Source organism: Notolabrus celidotus, chromosome 9 (genome assembly GCF_009762535.1).
Source record: "Notolabrus celidotus isolate fNotCel1 chromosome 9, fNotCel1.pri, whole genome shotgun sequence".
Lineage (NCBI taxonomy): Eukaryota > Metazoa > Chordata > Actinopteri > Labriformes > Labridae > Notolabrus > Notolabrus celidotus.
This window is the reverse complement of record NC_048280.1, coordinates 16,260,500-16,272,963: the sequence shown is the minus strand read 5'-3', so window position 1 is coordinate 16,272,963 and position 12,464 is coordinate 16,260,500. Positions and strand designations below refer to the sequence as shown.

The window sequence follows — 12,464 nt, the reverse complement described above, 5'->3', positions numbered from 1 at the left end:
CTTGTGTGTGTGGTTGTGTGAATTATGCGTAGTGTTTTGACAAAATGGGCCCTGTTTTCAAAATCGTGTTTAAGCAATCGAAAAAAACTGCAAAAAGCGTTCGATACCCAAATAAGCAAGCAGGGGTAAGACCAAGATGGTCACACTTTTCCTCCTACAAAATGCCAAAACCTTAGTATTCCCTTTCTAGTTATTGTTTATATTGACAACGCCCCCCAGGATGGGTGTATTGATCGTATAAGCCGGAGAAGGCTGTCCATCCACCTGCTGGAGGATGGAGAGTTGTAGGAAGAGGAGGAGGAGGAGGAGGAGGAGGACGTCATGCTATGCACGCTCGCTCACGGCGTGCCGTCGCAACGCGGAAGAGACGTCGGAGGAAAAGACACTCCACGTCACGGAGGTGTAACGTCGGCGTCAGTGCTACACAAGGTGCTACCTCAGTACTGTACCACTGAACAATCACAGATTTCCTCATGTAGGTTACAATAACTCGTTTCCCCACAAAGCGAAGATATTGCTCGGCTGTTTCCTCGTTGGTCGGCCTCGGTGGAGATCCTGGAATCCCCTGAAGGTAACGTTGTTTGGGTGTTTGTCCGCTGCTCTGCCTGCTAGCAAGCCCGGGCTGAACCAGGGCTCTGTGCCCATGTCACATCCTCCGAGCACCGCTGACCTTTGCTGCTAAAACACAGCGATACATTTTATTTACACCATGTAGTGAGTGTTTGTGTTTTCTCACTGTCCGTGTGTGTCGGTGGATTGAGTCAGCTAGCTGGTTTAAGGTCGATAGGCTGCTAAACGTTGTTGACGTCCCTGTTTGACAGTTGTTGATGCCCCGCTGTGCTGCTGCGAGGAACACGGGCATTTACATGTCAGGCAGACTGGAGCCTCTCTCTATTACAGGGGCGTCAAACTCAGTTCAGTTCAGGGGCCACATACACCACAAGTTGATCTGAAGTGGGCCGGACCAGTACAATCATAACATAATAACCTGTGAATAGCGACAACTCCAAATTGTTCCCTTTGTTTTAGTGCAAAAAATTACAAGTACATTCTTCTACATTTAATGAACTATCTTTCTACAAAAACAGCTGTTGTATTTTTTGCCATGATGAGTCTCATAGTGGGGCTGAATATTTTACTCTTTAAGCGCTGAAACCTGCTGCGAACACACCAAACACACAGGTTACCCATTCACCTGACACAGAGTGTAATGTTTACTGCTAAAGAACAGATGGATTATAATAATGAACAAGGTAAAGTTGATTATTTTGGACCCCTCAGCTTCAGCATGAACAGTTTGCTTGCTGGACAGTGTTGTATGGGCAACATGTTTGACACCCCTGTTCTATTATCTGATAAAAGGCTACAGCTAATTAATGCACAGAATGAAATGCATCTGGACCATTGTAGCAGTTGTGACAACTAATTGTATAGTAATAATAATACAGAAAGTAATTAGTAACAACATGCTAAGGCCTATTTATATGTGTGCATTTGATACTGGAGGGTAGTACAAAACGTGGAGTAACCCCCAATCATGAATTATTAAAAGGCCCCACTACAGCAACAGTAATTATTTTACAGATGAATGGATTGGTGTTGTTATAATTGAGAGTTAGTTTGTGAAAAAAAAAACCATCTAATTTCTGCATCTTGAATGTGATTTTTTTTTTGTAGTTTCTCTGTCACAGCAAAAAAAAACCTAAAAAACATTGGGTTGTGGAAAGCAAATGAAATCAACACCTTCCATCTGCCAAATGCAGAGTAGCCTATATGTTGACTGGCACAGGGGAACAAATGAAGCCAGCTGCCATCATGGTATAAACATCAATCATAAAAAGTAAGTTTGGAGTGCAGACTATACCTTATATATATTGCCAAGTACCAAATGCTCTGTGTTTACAGTTCTTAAATATTGTACCACCATTTTCTGACACATTATCCACCAAACAACTCATCAGTCTGACAAACAATGGATTGATAACCAGTGAAAATGATGATAGTAGATTTAAGTAAAAACAACAAACAAAACATTAATATGCTCTGCTCATATTTTTTCACACAATGCTCAATCCAGTTTTTTTTTTAAATTTAAATTTGTATCTGCTTGTGTTTTCGATTTGTAGCACTTTCAGCCATATGTGTTTTCGTCAAATATGTGGCTATTTGTCTCTTTACTTGTGCTTATTTTGAGCCGCAGCGTGTTCGTTTAACACAGCATTTATTTTGTCAGTGTCCAGGCTTGTGCTCACGTTGTGTTTTGTTGTCTATTTGCATGTGTATTCTCAAGTTGCTGTGTTTTAAAAGAAGTGCAGCCCAAGCTTTCTTTCCCATCAACATCAACATATGGCACCCAACTATCCGAATGTAAACGTTATGTTTATTTAATGGGGTGTGTAGTCTGCGTTTTTTAGTCTGGAGTTTGTTATTCCTTTAGAGGCCTAAGAACAGGCTGGCTGTCATATGTTCACAGTAGTAATGTTTCTGAGGGATATAAGGTGAGATAATGAACGCGTCTGTCAAGATGTCCTTCTGCTCAAGATAGCGTGTTGTTATTTTGACCACATGTCCTTACTTTGGGGTGGGAAATTAACTTTTTGAAATGTGTGAACCTCTACCATGTCCAAACTAAGAAGTCAATCATTGTTTTGTTTCGGAAATCTACCAGACATTCTCATATTATGGCCTATAGCTGTTTCAAAATCCCTTGGATGGACAGAGTTAGCAGTTCAGTTATGCCTCGTGAATATCCCTGAATCTATCTTACACATGAAACTAACACAAGAAACTAAGTCAAGTCCCAACATTGATGTCAGCATCAGGAATTTAGTGTTTTTTTGGTGCAGTCATGTCATGTCATGTCAGTTCTGTTAATACAGAGGTATGTAGCCAGCCAACTCTATACAATATTCACCTTCTTAAATCAAATCCCCAAAGACTTAAACACTTATCTGTCAGAGTCTCGGCTTAAATCACTGTCTTCATTAACATCAAGGTCCCATCAGTCTCCAAGTAGCCGTGACATTAGGTGTGAAATGTATTGTTAACTGTGTTCAGTGCAGCATTACAGTGTTGTTGTCTATCGTGTAACCCCCCACCCCACCCCCCCCCGTCACATGTAGCTAAATGATTTTCATGAAACATGCGGTTATTGTTGTGAAAGATTCCATGAGGAACCTGTTTCTTTGGATACACCTCGTTATTATGCACACCCTATACCACACCTTTTTATTATTTCATTCTCACAGGTAGTTATGTAGTAGAGAGCTGAGACAGGAATTTGGACTCATTTGCATTGGTCGGCTGATTTATTACATAACAAGGCTGCTGTGTTGGTTAGACAATGTAAACTACACAGAAGTGCAGCTGGACATGAAACTGAGCTGACTTATCAGGCGTGTGCAAAAAGATCACAGGAATACAGCAAGAGCTTCATCTAGCTGTTGATTCCTAAGACATTCGTCATAAGTGGGGCTGGGCGAAAATTCAATAATTATGATTATTGCGATATAATTTTTCTCAATATAAATTAAAAAAATGTTCGATAAAAATTCGATATAAACCGAACCTGTAATTACACCTCCCAACCACTGGAAATGGGGGTGCTAATGAGCCTTAAACGCTAGTTGCCACCAAGCGGCAACCTCCAGTCTAAAAATATGAGTCCAGTGCCGAAGTGCTAAAAATTGCAGTTCATCGAGGATCCGCTTGAGGCTGGCTCCGGAAGTACCGGAAACCACATACACACCAATTCAAAAAAGCCGATCTTTACAGCAGAAATAAACATGTTTACAGCCTGGTGCAAAAGACGAGTGTAGTCTGGATAGCTCATTTCTCGATCGTCATACACTGCGTGGGGAGTGAATTTTTTTCTAACGCAGCAATTTCAAAGATATTGAGATTATTTTGAGAAGATTGAGTCTTTCAATGAGAGGCACAGCTGACTTGATTGACAGGTGGGAACACTGTAGCTGTTGGCTAGGAGGCTCAAAGTCTGCCTCTTTATGTCACAATCGCTCGACAGCGGCAACATGGCTGCCACCGCAGTTTGGCCTCAAAACAGCGCTTCAGAAACAGATGGGTGACGTCACGGATACAACATCCATATTTTTTATGGTTGCCACCCAACATTAGACAGAAGAAGAAGACTGTATTGAACTGCCAATCATGTTGCAAGGAGAGAGGCAGGCGGGGCTTAAAGACGTTTGCAGATTCGTTAGTCTGACACTGTCGACTCTGAGATAACTATTAACTTAATACACTTCATTAAATATACTTTCAGGATGTGGGAAAAAGAAGAGCACAGAGAAAACTCCTGCTATGCATTTCAAATATGTTTAATGTCCACTGCGACCGTAGGACAACTGAACACTGAATAACTGTGATGCATTCACTGCACTGTGGGAAACAACATAACTCTGCCCGTAACCCTTAGGAATCTTAAAGGGGAGTGCAACACTTAAAACAATACTCTACCAAACTGATACACACTAAACAATTTTAAATATATTTGTTGTAAATTTAAATCAAATTATGGAAATCACCTCAACCTGAGAAAAATATAACCTACAAACTAAAACCACAGAAATCTCATCCACACAAAAGACCTGCTTCCTGTTAGCACTGTGAGAAATTCTGGATTCAAGAAGCTTATCAGAAAACTAAATCCAGATAAAAGCTAACACACGGTCTGGTTTCTTCAACTTTTAATCAGGAGGAAAAATCTGACTTAACATTTAAATTAAATAATGATTTTATATTTATCGTGATAATTATAACATCATTTTCAATATCGCCCAGCACTAATCGTAAGTGTATTATGTACTAAAATCATAACTGACTGTCTGAAGTTGAAAGAGCTTTCCTGTCAGGGTCATGATGAAGCACTGGTACTTTTCTGTGTCACAAAGGAAGATTTAAAATTAGCAGCAAGTAGCCATTAAAACCAGTGAGTTTTTACCTAGCCAATCAATATTAGCAACAACTCTTAGGGAAGCACTTTGTCATATCAGTTACTGTGAAGCAGGCGAACACAACAAACCGTACTGTTTGCAGTGAAGAGAAGAGGAACTGTGATGATGTCTACGTCTCTATCATAGGTAGTCTCAGGTCATGTGCATAGAGGAAGTAAACACCTGCCTCAGTGCCTCTGCTTCCCTTTTTGGCTTGGGCAGACTTCTCATTGGACTCAGCACTCCACCACCTCATTATGCTGGGGAGAAGTGTCTTAATGTCATCGCCACATTAGGTGCGTGTAAGTGTAAATACTGCTGTCATTGTGCCTCCCACAAGGCCTGGCACCTTAAGCCATTGCTTTACAGAGATGTTCTCAATCCGTTTTAATCTCTGTATAATTAATTATAGGTTTTTCAGGCTGCCTTGATGTGCCAGGTCAGAGAGCCATGACCGGGTCAAAAGGTTACGCGGTTTTGATAACAAGCAGAGAGCCGCTGAACTGTTGCCTCATATAGAGACTGTGGAAGAACATCAAAGTGTGTCACTTGGACGGACGCGTATAACATAACATCACTTATATTTGTGTGTAGTATTGACTGTGTCACGACTGTGAACTTCTCCTCGTTTTTCTTTGCCAATATTTATTGACTTTATTCGGACTACACTGAGTTTTTTGAGACGGACCTACATCACTGTGTGTTTAGAACTTGTTCAAATTTACCTTGAAGGAGGCGACACCCTCACACAGGAAGCCACTGAAGTAAAGGCTGTTAATGTAAGCTTATTACACTGAGATCGAAAATAAAACGCTCCAGTAGCTGTCATGGAGGCGGCTTCTTCAACATCACTGGGACCCACATTTTTACTGTTTGGCTAATTAATTGCAGAAAACAATGAAAACGTGAGTATTTACTGACAGGAATAACTCTCTTTAAACTGTGACTTAACCCGTAGGGATCAGGTCTTACAGGCATCCTGCTTGTCAGTTGTCTTTTACGCATGCCTCCGTGTTCCCCTGCTAGTTTTTTTCGACTCTTTCATTGATCTTTGTGGGAGATGATCATCTTTCCGTCGTCTTTTGCATTCTGTGCTTGTAAACAAACCAGCGACTGATTGAGTCAATATGTACATGAAATGCTTGGAAGCACATTTGCGGCTCTCTTCTTAAATTATGAGTAATTAGCACTGCTCATGCACAGTAATTCTTGAACTGCCATTGATTCTTTACTTTCTTTACCTCCCTCTGCTTCTCTCTCCCTCTGGGTCGGCTCTTGCTCTTCATATTAAAGCTGTCACATAAATGTCAGTTTTAATATGCAGCATGTTAGAGAGAAGTCAAGCCCTCCAGGTTCCATCCCTGTAGCACATCCTTGTTCAGACTATTTTTTGTTTAAGTCTGAACAAGAATATATGATATCTAGGGCAGGGCGTAAAATTAACTTTTTACCTCATCTGCCATTGGCTAGTGACCTCCAAAATTTTACCATCCAAATAAAAATAAAATAGTAACAGCCTCGTCAATTTTCTAGTTTTCTTTGAAACGTTGTCTAGTCTCATTACTCCGTTTAGCTGTCTGTTCCTCTGCTTGATCGTCTCCTTCCTCTTTGTTTATCCTTTCTGTTTGTGGTGGTTTCACGCTGGGAATGTGTCACCACATCTTCCTCGAAACTCTTCCTGCGGCCGCCATGCTTCTTCAAGCAAAGAGAATGGCTGTTTTCGAAACGGCATACTACCTTCTAATGTAGTAGGCAGTAGTTACAGCATACTACATACTGCGTTTGAATTTAGTATGTAGTATGACTGTTCTGTTCAATCTGTGTTGCGGTATGCTGGGCCAGACGTCACTTGGCTTCCGGTTTCGGAAAGCGGAAGTAAACAACAACCAAGCTGATAGATAAATCACTTATGATTTCAAAAGTTAGGAAGTGGTTTATATGGAATTTAATCATTTTCACAGCACCTAAAAACTGAGTTCCCCCTGTCAAAAAAGAAGAGAAAAGAAAAAGCAGAACGAGCGCTGTGCATTATGGGAAACAGTACGCGAGGCAGACTGGTCTGATGCATACTGTGAAATGTTCTTAAACCGGAAGGAGAGTTTTGGCATATTACAGATTTTGCTCTTGTCCACATACTACTTACGACATACTAGAGCTGAATGATTAATCAAATTCAAACCGACATCGCAATGTAATAGAATGCAATTTTCAAATCGCAAAGGCTGCGATTAAAAAAAAAAAAAAAAGTTTCATGTACACAGACGCAACCTTACCTGACATCCATGCAGAAGGTGGCCGTAATGCACCTTTCAGCTGGTTTGCCGACGGCCAAAAATCTCTGAAGAACGAGACACGTGCAAGCGGGGGATGAAGAAAACACCTTCAGCCATGCTAAGTTTTGATTTGTAGTTTTGTTGTTGACATCTTTAAAAATGGCCTCAGAAGAACTGATCATATTGAGGCGTACAAAATAATCAACACGCTGAATATCAACATGTGGAGCATGCTTATAAATAATCTCCGCAGACGCAGAGTCAGTGAAGACCCAGACAACATGTGGATTTACTGCAACAGGACAACTGAACTGAATCATATTTTAGACTCACAGTGTCCGGTTTTCTCTCAACTCGTTCTTATTGAGAAAAAATAGCATGTTTACGTGGTCAGGTGTCAGCCAGGAGCGCAACCAGGTCATAATCAGTCCAGCAGTGGAGAAAAAAAGGTCTTGTGGAGTCCAGCCCCCCAGCTGAGCGTCTATGCTGTGTGCAACACCTTCAGTCAGCTGATTCACATTGAAACATGCTTTAAACTGAAAACACTTGTTTGGCAGAATTTTGATAAGTAGTTGTGGTGAACACTTCCAAGACTGCAAGTCAAAATATTTAATAAGTTTATAACTCTAATTCAAGTAGATAAATAAACCGTCTTTCATTTTATTAATTCATGCTTCATTTGCCTTTATCTTAACATAAGCCCAGCCTATGAGAAAGAACAGTTTGTGTATAATAAATCTGATATTGTTTATTATAATACAGATTGATTTATTGCTTGTGTTTGTTGAAAAATACATGAAGAGGACCTTGAAAAAATAATCGTATATTAAATTGCAATCGCAATATTAAGGAAAATAATCACAATTAAATTATTTTCCAAAATCGTTCAGCCCTACTACATACTGAATTTTGGCCAAATCAGCACGTACTGCTAATATAGTAGGGAGTTTCGAAAACAGCCAATGAATGAATAGAACTCCAGCAGTTGAAGTCACGCTGTTCCTGACAAAATTTTCCATCGGCCACAGGCAGGTGTGTTTTTGTTTTACACACCAAACTAATCTTTAACCCGGCATTAGCACTTGGCAGGTGTTAATTTTACGCCCTGATCTAGGGCTAATCTGTACACATCATGTTGTCTTACTTGATCAACCTGAAAATGCTAACCATGATGTGTCATTTTGAGTAGATTCTGTCAGTTGTCAAAGAGATTCAGGGTAAGAATACTCGTGGACAGAAAGATGTTTTCAGCTTTATTGTGCAGCCTCACTTTGAAGCAGCAACCTTATCTTTATTCTAATCATGTGTAGAAAAGACTGCACCTCAGCCAAGCATCTTTAGTATGCTGGGTAGGAAAAAAAACACTATACCTGAAGATGAAATAGGAAAAGAGCTTGTTATGCATTTTGAATTTGTCAAGCACTCATATTTTCAAATGTTGTCATCGCACAGACAACACAGACACAACAAGGTTAGCAACACTTTTTTGATTTGCCTCATGTAACTCGTGATTAAATGGCAGATATCTGCCGCATATGGACTGTAATTTGTAACAGAGGCATCTGCAGGGTAAAGATGCAGCACTGATTTGTTTGCAATCATTCAGCGTGGGAAATGTGATCCTCAGTGCGAGATTTCTCACTTTAAATGGGCCTTACACTGAAGCTCCTTCTATTGATTCTTTTAAAATTATGATGAGATTTCTTACCTGCCACAGTAGAGAGGAAATTACAAGATTTAAAATGTGACAGGTGCTAAGTGTGCCTTCTCTTAGAGACTTCAGGTTTTAACAATCTTATCTCAATCACCAGGTTTTAGTCAGAGTACATAATGAAACCAGATTCATGTTGATGAATGTTTTCATTAAAGTTCTTGTGTTTCCTTTGTCCCCTCAGTGCTCCTCTGCCTCAGCGTCTAAATGGGTGAATCAGGCTCACGCCGTTCCACACTTGTTTCCCGCCTGCCGATCTTCCGCCGCAGTAACAGTAAGAGGCAGGAGTCTCTCCCCTCCTCTCCTTCTTCGGGCGGAGTAGGAAATGGTGTCCACAGCTCTTCACCTTCCAGCACCAACTCCAGTTCTGGCAGTACAGGGAAACGCAGAAGCCTCTTCCGCACTCCATCCCTCAGCTTCACAGCCAAGCGGAACAGTGAGCCTCGCGTCCAGCCAATCAACCTAAACCTCACACCTCCTCTGTCACAGGGCATCGATGCAAATGGAAACAACCAGCAGACGATAACTACATCAGCGTCAGCGGGGTTCAGTGATGGTGGTGGACGGCCCAAGCCGCGCCACTCATTCGGGTTCGGCAGTAGCAAGCAAAAGAAAATCACACGTTCTCAGACTGAGGATTTTGACAAAGCTTCCTCATCCTCCTCCACGTCCAATCGCAATGTGTTCATAAACTGCATCAGTGGCTCAGGAGCCAACGAGGGGGACGACTCGGGGTTCCTCGATGACTACAGCGCGGGGAGTACTTCCAACAAGCGACCAACCCGCCAAAAGAAACAGCTGCTGCCCAAATCTTTCTCAGCTCACCACCGCTTCTCTCGAAACTCTGATCACCACAGACCTCCCGAAGTGAACCTGGAACCTCCGAGCTCCACCACCATTACTCCAGCTGCTGGAGGGCTCACCCCGGGGTCGTGGCCTGGTGACCTGCTGGGTGCAGGTGGTGAGAGCTCCCTCCAGTCCCCTATGATATCAGAGGACCGCACCACAGCCATCACCCCTTCAGAGTTCATCCCCATCACAGAGGATTCTGTGTCAGAGGTGGATGCCCTGCCAGCCCCAAGCCCTGGGTCTGGAACAGCACCAGAACCACCTGACTCTGTGCCTGGACTGGCTATTGACACGGCTGCACCAGACCCTCCAGCTGCTCCAGAAAACTTCAGTGTGGTTGTCTCTACCTCACAGGTAGCTTTGCATAAACATCAAATTTGTCTCTTTAAATCGTTTACCATACGTCCTAATCAAATGAGCTCATCTGTTTAAATGTAAAGCATGTTAAAAATAGCTTGTGAACTACCAGTGGTACCACTTTCACTGTATAAATGCAGCATTTAAATAGCCTGCACATTAGATCTCTTTGCTCTTACGAATAGGAAGGTGTTAGTCAAAAGAAAAAATATAGTGCAGGGACAGAATATACAACCACTGGTGTCCTTGGATGTCAACAAAAACCATAAAGAAGGAATATTTATGACTGCTGTGTGGAATCTGGGAAATTTGGCATAAAAATTGAAGTACCAGGCATGAAAAAGTCCTTTTATTGAAAGAGCTAAGGCATGAAAAAGAAAACCCACAGATGTCTGCAAACTGCCCCCCACATTTTACACCTTTATGCTCAGGACTTTTCCTCCTTCAGAGAATTAGTTCTATTTTATTTCCTGGTAGAGGATGAACTCCAGAAACGAAAGTGTTTACCCAGTATAACATCTGCAAAGAGAAAGCTCTGTGCACAGGCCATTGAAAAGTAAATACTTTATGACTGTGTTATCAAAACAAGCACACTACTGCCCGAGGACACAAATAACCACCTTTTCAATACTGAATTAGGTTCTTCTCTCCTTTAATTGCTTTTTGCCTCAGTGGTTTTTCAGTTCTCATTTTTGACTATAACATTTTCAAATGCCATTTAACACACACTCAAATAAATATCCCCTCCTCAGGTTTTCTTCACTCCAGTCCAGTCCAGCACCGAAAAGCCTCTCCTCCCCGACACCAGCACAGCCAACAACACAGACTATGAGACTGCCGTTTCCCTCTCAGAGCCTGAGACAGCTGTACCCTGCCTACCTCTGAAGGAACAATCACGCGAAGAGAGGAGGGAGAGGGAGGAGGAGAGGAAGGAAGCCAGGGATGATGTGTTTGCAGAGCAGAGGAAGGGGTTAGCGGAGAAGAAGAAGTCCGGATACCACACGGAAACCACAAGTGAGAGCGAGGCATGTGTGGTTCGCAGCGAGGGTTGTCACTCCAACCCTGAGCAGTCGGAACGAAGGCCTAGAAACACACTCTCGGTTCAAGAGAGAGGAAGTTTCTGTGGCTGCCACGAACCCAGGTCCTCACACTTGAGGAAACCACACACAGGTATGAAACTGATGCAGACACAAGCGCTGATTTACATGTAAAGAAACAAACTTGGCTTCAGTACTTGTTGACATTCCTTTGTGGTGAGGGCTCCATGAGGTTTATGACCAGGTATGTCATCCCAAAAGAAGATGAACTACTGACATTTGCAAAAGATTTAGGATATGCGAAGGCCTCTACTGTTTACTGATTATATAGACTTTGCTTTTGAGTCTGACACACCATTATTTCTTTCAACTTGGATGTGTGCAGTGGTGGACAAAGTACTCAGCTTCATTACTTAAGTCAAAGTATAGATACTCCAGCTCAAATATTACTCCAATACAAGTGAAAGTTGCTCTGTCAGATTATTACTTGAGTTAAAGTACTGAAATACTTGCTTCTTAAAAAATCTCAAAACGTTGTATATATAAAATACATGAGTGCAGTCAAGAATACATAGGGGTACATTCTGTTGCATTATGTTCAGTTAAACAATTACTTGAAATCTCTAAAAACTATACCATGGAATAAAAACAGAAACTAAGTTACTTTAAGCACAGACAACTTAGATTGAAATGTTCATCTGGAATGAAACAGATGTTACGTAGCTGAACACTTTCTCAGGTTGGACTGTGAATTTTTGTATGTTTGGGCAGAGTGGGAAACAGGGAGAACATTTCAAACGTTACGTATCATTCTTCATTTTAAAAACCTCTAACACCGGCTGAAGATATGGGCATGGGTGCTCTTGTGGAGAATTATAGCCATCATTACCACCTCTAAATGAACTGCCTGATCTGAGTGAAATTTGCTCTGTTTGCCCCAAGATCAACCGTGGAGAAGCACTATATTCAGGTACGACTAAACTACTGAGACAAACAGAACCACACAAACACATTTTACTGTCTTAGGGATCAGATTTCAGAAAAGAGAAGGAAATTCACGAGCTGACGTCAAAGCTTAAGTAAATGGTAAATGGACTTGTACTTATATAGCGCTTTTCTAGTCTGTCTGACCACTCAAAGCGCTTTTACATTACTTGTCACATTCACCCATTCATACCCATTCACTCACTGATGGTAGAGGCTGCTATGTAGTGAGGGACCGTCAGTGGTAGCTAATCTCATTCGTTCACATTCACACACCTCTGAACAACAGAGGAAGCAATTT

The 12,464-nt window shown here is 41.6% G+C and overlaps 1 protein-coding gene across 1 annotated transcript in view; it reads left to right on the top strand.

The window, feature by feature from the left end:
• The first annotated feature begins 375 nt into the window (after nucleotides 1-375).
• Nucleotides 376-12,464, top strand: part of ccser1 (coiled-coil serine-rich protein 1) — a 178,793-nt gene continuing 166,704 nt past the window's right edge. Inside the window, 3 exon segments of the mRNA XM_034692672.1 lie at nucleotides 376-571; nucleotides 9,121-10,139; nucleotides 10,895-11,312. Coding sequence (XP_034548563.1) covers nucleotides 9,144-10,139; nucleotides 10,895-11,312 — 1,414 coding nt within the window. The 5' untranslated portion in view covers nucleotides 376-571; nucleotides 9,121-9,143.